The sequence below is a fragment of the Pagrus pagrus genome (assembly GCF_965226575.1).
Source record: "Pagrus pagrus genome assembly, chromosome: 11".
Taxonomy (NCBI): Eukaryota; Metazoa; Chordata; class Actinopteri; order Spariformes; family Sparidae; genus Pagrus; species Pagrus pagrus.
Genome location: NC_140195.1, coordinates 29784328 through 29792607, shown reverse-complemented (window position 1 = coordinate 29792607; position 8280 = coordinate 29784328). Strand labels below are relative to the sequence as shown.

Below are 8280 nucleotides of genomic sequence, written 5' to 3'. Positions count from 1 at the left end.
TGATGGCAAAAACATAGTTTTTCCCTTTTATACTGCTTCTAGAACACAGAGTAGAGTAGGACTCCATTTCCCAGAATCCTCTGTTTCTTTTCTGTTTGTGTGATAGTCTTGTTTAAATTAATACTGTCGTATATTAACTTTGTAATTCATGTATTATATTGTTTAAAACATATTCTATGGTCTTTAAAATTGATAAAGGTTAAGTTTTTCCTGGTTAATGAAAACTATTCTTTTCGCGGGAGGAAGTATCCCAGAATTCCCTGGGACAGAGGAGAGCTCCCTGTGTTTTTCCTCGGCAGAGAGAGAGAAGTCAATTTTTGGAGACTCGAACTTAATGTTGGCCCAGATATTGAACTGCCCAGAGAGACTTAATCGTTCAGAGTATTCTTTTCACGTATCTCAGTCGACTGTGAAAGTGTGGACGACGGTGAAGTTATTTCTCCGCCATTAGCTCACACGTTAGCTCTGTTAGCGAGTTAGCTCGGTCGCCGAGGACCAGCCTGCTTCACAACACGGACACAAGGAAGTTTCCAATCAACATCCGTGTGGGTCGAGAGGACGGAGCGGAGCGTGGACGAGGTGACGGCAGATAACCAGGACGTGTCGGACGGTAGCCTGGGCTACGGGAGTCGTCACAGGGCTTGTCTGGACATCGTTCTACTGCCTGGCGGGCTAACGCCATATTGCATCTACATCAGGAGGTTGCGTGAGTACTTGACATTGGAGCGGGACTGTTAAAGCAGACTGTGTGAACTGTCCGAGTTTCAAGGTTTAACTTCCTATGACTGGATAAACTTTCATGTGCACCAACGCTACGAATGGGCCCCAACGGTTAAGGAAATTATCCAAGCGCTTGGGTTAGGTTTTCATGGTATCATTATCATCTATCCTTATTTCTATGTGAACTGTGAAAATACATTAGTACAGGTCTGGGTACTATTACTGTGTTTGAGTACACAAAAGCACTCTGGTTTGATATTTCTATTTCATGTTATTGGTGTCATATGTTGAACATTCAAGAGGTGTGAATAGAGTTAAAATATAAAGAACACATCTAATTATTTCATAAGTGAATGGTTTATTAAAGGAGAACCACAATTTGATTTAGTTTACAAATAGGCTAAAAATCTCATTAAAAAGGTTGAGTTTGAGCTCAAATTAAAACATATCATTTCATTGATGTGAAGGAACAGTAAGGGTTAAAAGTGTACTCTATTGAGTGGAAATTATATCTTTTGATGTAAAATTACGCAATTCATTATTGGTTTGTTGAAGAAAACTTAAACTGTTCTTTTGATCTAAAAGGGTAAGAGGAAGAGTATTTTGATATTTCAGGTAATAACTGTCTTGATTCAAAGCATACAAGTGTTTTGTTTGTTGTTTTCTATTTACTTATCCATCTCTGAAACATTTCTCTTTTAAAGGTATTCTAAAAATCTAAAAGGTTTAAAACAAAATAAATGTTTGTGGTCTACCTTTACATATTGTTGTTTAACATTCTTTTAGAGTAAACTGTATCTATTTGAGTTCTGAGGACTTACATCATTTTGCTAGAACCTAGCATAGTAAGTTTTCAGTGGAGGCACCGCGCTAGTTATATGCTATTTCCCTTTTTCTCACTCAAGTGATAAAGTCCCTTGCTTAAAGGATAAGTACCGTTTTTTACAACCTGGACCTTATTTCTGGCAAAAGATATGGTCATTTACTCACCCAGATAACTTTGGTGTCATTCGGCGTCGTTCGGACGAAATTAGATCCAGTGTAGCGGCGATATATCCATATAATGGGAGTAATGGGGCATCGACACACAGCCTCTATATAACACATTATCTGCCACGAAACTAGTTCATTTCATCAATATTTTGTTACGATATGCTAGCGCTATTAGCCTCTGAGTCCGGGCTCGTCTATTGTCAACATCCGGGGTCTGTAGGTTGACCTACTACCTCTGACCTGGAAGATGTCGTCTCTGAGCTGCGCGCGCACCCGCGACAGCGCGCCTTGTTTACCTGTAGCTGCTGCTGCTAGTTTGACCCCGGATGTTGATAACGGACGAGCCCGGACTCAGAGGCTAATAGCGCTAGCATATCGTAACAAAATATTGATGAAATTAACTAGTTTCGTGGCAGATAATGCGTTATATAGAGGCTGTGTGTCGCTGCCCCGTCTCTCCCATTATATGGATATATCGCCGCTACACTGGATCTAATTTCGTCCAAACGACGCCGAATGACACCAAAGTTATCTGGGTGAGTAAATGACCATATCTTTTGCCAGAAATAAGGTCCAGGTTGTAAAAAACGGTACTTATCCTTTAATTCGGTAGAGAAGAGACACAGCGAATTCACCATCTTTAGCTGAGAACCTAGGACCTGTTTTATTCTTATTGGGTGTGACCTCAGTGTAGATTGTAAACACTAAGGAAAAAGGGGTTACAAAAGGTTTTAAAGTATCCGACTATACCACACAAGAATTTTATGCTCAAACCTTTGGACTTTGTCTCAATTAAGTCAACCACACCTATAAAAGACTTGCTTTATATTAAACACCTAAAAGTACAGTAGAAATTTAAATGACATCTATGTTGCTCTAAACAGACAAGAAGGTCACAAATGGGTCCAATTGGCTACAAATAAGGGCGAGGCTGTTAAGGAAAGACAGGAGCGCTCCCAGCTCAGCTCGCTTCAGTGGAGTAGGTAAGTTCATCTACACATCCTGATAATAGTCGTACAGGCTGGGAACTTAGAGATATAATAACTGTGAAAAAAAGCGATAAATGAGTATTTTGTGGTTTACCACAAAGACCGCCACTGACTACAGCCTCCAGACTCCAACAGATGAAAAGGTGACGCTGCAGCCGCTTAACAACCGTGTGGAGAGCCTGTCCGTCAGCTTCAAGCTGCCCTCTACAGACGACTGGTAAGACACTGACACCAGAGCGCAGTCTGTTGCACCAGCTCAGTGACTACTTGATCCAAAGTCAGGGCATTACATTGCAGCTAGTTAGTTTAAACCTGTCAGTTTAACATCAATACACCGTGCCTAAAGCTATTTCACAGACTAGTGAGGAACCAGGAAATGTTGTGAGCTGTAACTTATATTTGGTTGGTGCAACGTCTTAGTGTAAAATTGCACTTAATTATAGTTTACATTTAAAGTGGGCAACGTTTGAGGTAGCAGTTTAAGTCACAGTTGTGTTGGGGCTATTTGTCTTGTTCCTGCAATCAATGAATTTTCATGTAATCATACAGGATGAAGAAAATAGAAGGCAACAATTCAAGCTTTTGCACAGCACCACTCTGTGATCCTGACACGTGTCTGAGTGTGCACACTGCAGTCTTGACTGATAATGTTTATTCTTACTATACAGGTGAAAAACTTGAGATCTGCAGTTGTCTGTGTGGCTGTGAGCACCTTAGCCAAGCTGTATGTTCGCCTCCAGAGGGTCATGGACATGGAGGTAGAAGACACAGGCCGAGCTCTGCTGTTAAAAACTGGCATCCAACGCAGTGCTGGATGCATTGTGAGCACAGGGCTGAGGTAAGAGGACAGAAGAGGTAGCATTCATCTTATTAGAGCAAACAAAATTAGGAGAAATCAATCCATAACTTCTTCAGCCACCGTTGTGTTGCTGTTAGGGCGAGCATGGCACAACTCCTTCACATGCTGGCTGACAGCCTCGGAGCTGCTCACATCCTGACAGCAGGACAGAGCTTCACACAGCACTTCCTGATTGCGTTCTCCAAGCTGTCTGTGGACAGAGCACCAGAAGTGAGGTGGGTTATCAAGTTCTACACATTTAATGTACAATGCAGAACAGTCTTGTGGCTCTTGTTAGTTTTTTGTGTATTAGTGTTTTCCAATCATAAAAAAAAATTCAATAATTTTCTGAATACCAATTTAAATGAGAAACATTTTCCTCCACAGGCACCATGGACAAAAGATGCTTCATGAACTGGCAGACTACGAACAGTTCTCTAACCTGTGGACAAAGATCGTCCCAGACAAAGAGAGACGTCAACTGAACAAGACTTTGAAGACGTCCAAGTGTTCTCTGGGTTGACTTATCAAGTTAATAAGCACCTACTTGTGACTGCTCAGCTTAATTTGCAGTTGTGTGGGAATACTGTTTCGAAGTACAGGCCTCCGCCCAAAATCAAAAGAAGCTGACATTGGTTGTGATAGCATGGACTTGGATAAATTCACTGATTTTGAAAGATGCTTTTTGAGATGGCTAAAAATTAACCTGCAGCAAATAAGAATACAAATAAGCAAACAGAAAATACAGTTGTTACTATAGTTGCTACCAGAGCATCTGTATTGTGTGTAGAGAACAGAAATAAATGTGAAATAAATCAAATTATAATTTTAGTATTGTATCTATGAAGGACAGATAAAGCATCATAATGGACTAATTGTAGTACAGTATAAGGGACATGAAGGAAAATATTGAAAGCTTGGAAAAAAATATATATATAATTTCTTTAAAGGGGCACTGTGAAGGTTGAGAAATTCAAACTCAGAATTTCTGTGTCAATTTTAGGTTTTCTGAGTTCAGTCTGCATTTGTGTGCAATAGTCAGTGGTGGAAAGAGTACTGAACATCTGTACTCAAGTATGAGAACGGTTACATGACTGAAATATTACTCAATTACAAGTAACACCCCTGGTATTAAAATAATGCTTAAAGGGGCACTATGTAGTTTTAGAGAAGAAATTCAAAGTCGGAATTGTAATATTTACAGTATTATTGAGGTAATAATACAAACTCAGAAATATTGATCGATTCCATAAGTCAATAAACAAGCTGTTCTCAGAGGAAAATAAGGTCCCAGAACACTGTTTGAAGCTAGAAAGGTGGCAGGGTCCGCCACATATAAACAAAGTAGAACAGTATGAAACTGCGTTGTTCTTTAAGGTCAGTTTGTTTATTCAGTTATGAAAACAAAAGCCCTTTTCACACAGAGACTCTGCGTTATCGCAGCAATGAAGGCTCGCCTTTACACCGCCTTGGTTCGTTCACACTGAACCAAGCAGCTCCGGCATTAAGCTGCTCCAGTGTGTCATTTCATACAGCACGCTGGTGTAGCGGAACTACAAGAGGCGTGTCGGTCACATTATAACGTTGAGATGTGGGTTTCCCCCAGTGTCCTCCTGTTAATCTAAACATGTATCCGCTGACTGTTTATAATCATATGGATGCAGTTATAATGTGTTGTGATTGAGATCCTGACCCACCATGCATCCTGGAAAGTGACAAAGTGACAAAGTTAAGTTTTTTGCTCTAAATGACATAATTACATAATCACCATCAGTAAACAGAGGACGCTGTCTGACTCTTTCACTCGTGGGGAGGGTTGCTGTTTTCTGGGGGAAAGTTCACTGAAGTATCGGTCAGGAGGGCTGACCGTCACAGTGATTTTCTTCTATACAAGTTTCCAGAGACAGTAACTACAACAACACAATAGTAGAAGGAGACAAACACACGGCGAGTTAAAGTCTTTTGCTCTAAATCCCGTCACATAATCACCGCCATTTAACTGCGGGAGCTGCCTGGCTCTGCTGCCGGGGACAGACGCTGTTTTTCATGCAGAAATGTGATGAAGAGTCAGTAGGACAGACAGGACGACAGAGGCTTTTCCACGTATAAATTCTGTATTCTTTTCCTCATATAAGATGCTGAAGACGCGACCTGCTCCCACATTACTGTTGTCTACTGTTTAGCTGTCAGACTGTGAACACCATCAGACCGTCACACCGCTGTCCCACGCTGCCAGCATCCATTCACACACCGTCTTGCCTCTGTTGTGGCTCTGTTACTACCCCTGGTGAAGGATCAGAGGCGGAACGAAACTGTCCCTCTATTCCGCCCTCTGTAACTTTCACACAGAAGGCAAGGCAGAGTATCGGCTCAAGATTCCAGCCCTATAAAAGCAGTGTGAATGGGGCTAAAGAGAGTTTGTTTAGGCATAAAAAATCCTTACAATTTTATCCCCAAAACTACCTAGTGCACATTTGGAGTATAAGTTACCTTTTAACTGTTGATGTTTGATGCATTATCAATAGCAGGCGTTCAATCAAAGGGGTTTTTGTTTTTCCGAATCTGTCAGTCTAAATGACTCCCAACTCCTGCTCTGTTCTGCTCAGTGGTCAAGGTCAACTCTCCAAAACCTGCTGCTGAGTTTTGTGGGGTTTTTTGTCCATATATCAGGGTTTTTATTGGCCAGTTTGTGATCAGATAGCCTTATTGGCTACTATAATGGAGATGAAAGGTTTAGATTTTAATTAAAATTTTTGTCAGTACCCAGTTTTGATTTAAAAGTAACTAAGTAAATTACAGTCTTGTATAAAGTACCCAAAAGTCATACATGAATAAAACAAAAGATATCGTGTTAAAATATTACTATGGTAAAGTTAAAGTCACCCACACAAATAATACTTAGTAAAAGTATCAACCTGTGATATAAAATGAACTTAAGTATCAAAAGTACAAGTAAGTTATACATATATTTAATGTATGTAAATATATGTATAATATGGGTTAACCGATCATCAGCCTGGCTAATTATCAGATCTGATATTCAGCATTTTTCTTATTATCTGAATAAGAGTTTTTTTGTCGATAAAATATGTTAATTTAAAAATACACTCATTCGTTATCAGATAAATGTAGTGAGTAAAAAGTAGGACTTTTTTATCCAAATGTAGTGGAGTGGATGTATAAAGTAGAAAATGGAAATATTCAAGAAAAGTACAAGTACCTCAAAATTGTGCTTAAATACAGTACTTGAGTAAATGTACTTAGGGCGCACTCACAATAGGCAATCCTTACTGTGCCCAAGCACATTTGACCCCTAAAGTCCAGTGTGTTTGACTAGTGTGAGCGCTCCATACCGTGATCAACACTGTGCACTTCCTTGGCCCTGGCATAGTTGGAAGAGTAGTGCTTCGTATTGTTATGGTTGCTCATGAACAAGCACACACAGGGTGTGAGTGCACCCTTAGTTACACTCCATCACTGGTAGATTACATCGTGTAATTCATACTTAATACAAGTAAAATTACAGATTTTCTCATTAAAAAGCACCACCCTTAAATGTTTCTTGTGCAGATCATCTCAGGACTTTGCAAGCTGCCAGTCCTGAGTGGTTTTGTGATTAGCACATGCTGTCACCATGGAGAAGCTGTAAACTGTGACTGGCCTGGATAATATTCCACCTGGTCGCGTTAACCTAACTCCACACATTATTCCTCCTGGAATGGTTTCAATTAGAGCTCCAGACTTGTGACTCAATACATTAGTCACCTCTGAACACATGCACTGCATATAGCGCTACATCTCTCTGCACATGAAAATAATATCAATAGTGAAAAAGCACCTGTCTACTCACCTACTGTTTATACCAAGTATATAACACTGTGCCATGAAACATCTTCGTAAACTCAGCTGCCATTATGGAAGGGCTATATATCATTCACTCATTTAATCAGATTTAAGATTGGTCTAAGTCAAGGGGCAGTTTAATTATAGGTCACATTTAAGTTGACAGTTGGCATCAAAAAGACTCATTCTGAAAAAAAGATGATACAGTCTTTAATATTTTAAAACAATGGTTCTCAAACTTATTACTCAAGGGTCCACATCTGATTTTTATTCAAAGTCAGGCGTCTGGAATGATTTACGATAACAAAATAACATTTAATCAATTAATAAACAACACATCTCTCAGATCTCACACCTTCAGCATTTCATTATTTTAAAATGCTGCAGTAAAACAACTTGAAAATGATCACAGACAGGCTACTTGGTGACTTGTCATATAGTCTACAAGAATATGGTTGAGTTGCTGATTTCAATTTGATAAAATTCTTTATTACATTTTTAAAAACTGGTTATGTAGAAATGAATGGGATATACCATCATCAAATTATTAAAAGTGCTGTAGTGAAAGAACAAGAAAGTAACAACAAATGTAGGCGTATGTATTTCAACTTCCTTGTTTTAAACATATTTGTGGCCATTCGAGTATAGATTCCTGAGTTTATAAGGTGCCCTTGAATGCAGCATTCCCAGTCTGTTCGTGTGTGTCAAACTCTGACACACACAGCAGAGCAGAGGAGCACGGATATGGAGAGAAGCATCAAAATGACACCAAAGAGACTTTTGGTACTCTGGTGTGACGTTGAGGGGGCTCTGCGGAAGTTCTGTGTTATGTTGGAAGCCAGTTGTTAGTTTATGTTAGCAGACTCCATTTCTAAACCAATGTTCCTAATTTTGTTT

The 8280-nt window shown here is 39.6% G+C and overlaps 1 protein-coding gene across 3 annotated transcripts; it reads left to right on the top strand.

Moving 5' to 3' along the window:
- The first annotated feature begins 315 nt into the window (after positions 1–315).
- On the top strand, positions 316–4324 carry LOC311264652 (uncharacterized protein). 3 transcript variants are annotated; one of them, XM_084365695.1, is made up of 6 exons: positions 316–706; positions 2598–2696; positions 2821–2919; positions 3371–3540; positions 3618–3776; positions 3928–4324. In XM_084365695.1, the coding sequence occupies exons 4-6, from the start codon at positions 3449–3451 to the stop codon at positions 4061–4063; spliced, it is 387 nt and encodes a 128-aa protein (XP_084221821.1). In that variant the 5' UTR covers positions 316–706; positions 2598–2696; positions 2821–2919; positions 3371–3448; the 3' UTR covers positions 4064–4324. The 3 variants fall into 3 exon arrangements, with proteins under 3 accessions (XP_084221821.1, XP_084221820.1, XP_084221822.1); XM_084365694.1 differs by having other exon boundaries at positions 2804–2919; XM_084365696.1 differs by having other exon boundaries at positions 2598–2919; positions 3639–3776.
- The last annotated feature ends 3956 nt before the right edge of the window (positions 4325–8280 follow it).

What these genes read in the sequence shown, in the direction of transcription:
- LOC311264652 (XM_084365695.1), top strand. Translation starts at nt 3,449, where the DNA reads ATGGACATGGAGGTAGAAGACACAGGCCGAGCTCTGCTGTTAAAAACT. An exon ending in ATTGTGAGCACAGGGCTGAG is followed by an intron (nt 3,541 to 3,617) that starts GTAAGAGGACAG and finishes TAACTTCTTCAG; the next exon opens with CCACCGTTGTGTTGCTGTTA. An exon ending in GACAGAGCACCAGAAGTGAG is followed by an intron (nt 3,777 to 3,927) that starts GTGGGTTATCAA and finishes TTTCCTCCACAG; the next exon opens with GCACCATGGACAAAAGATGC.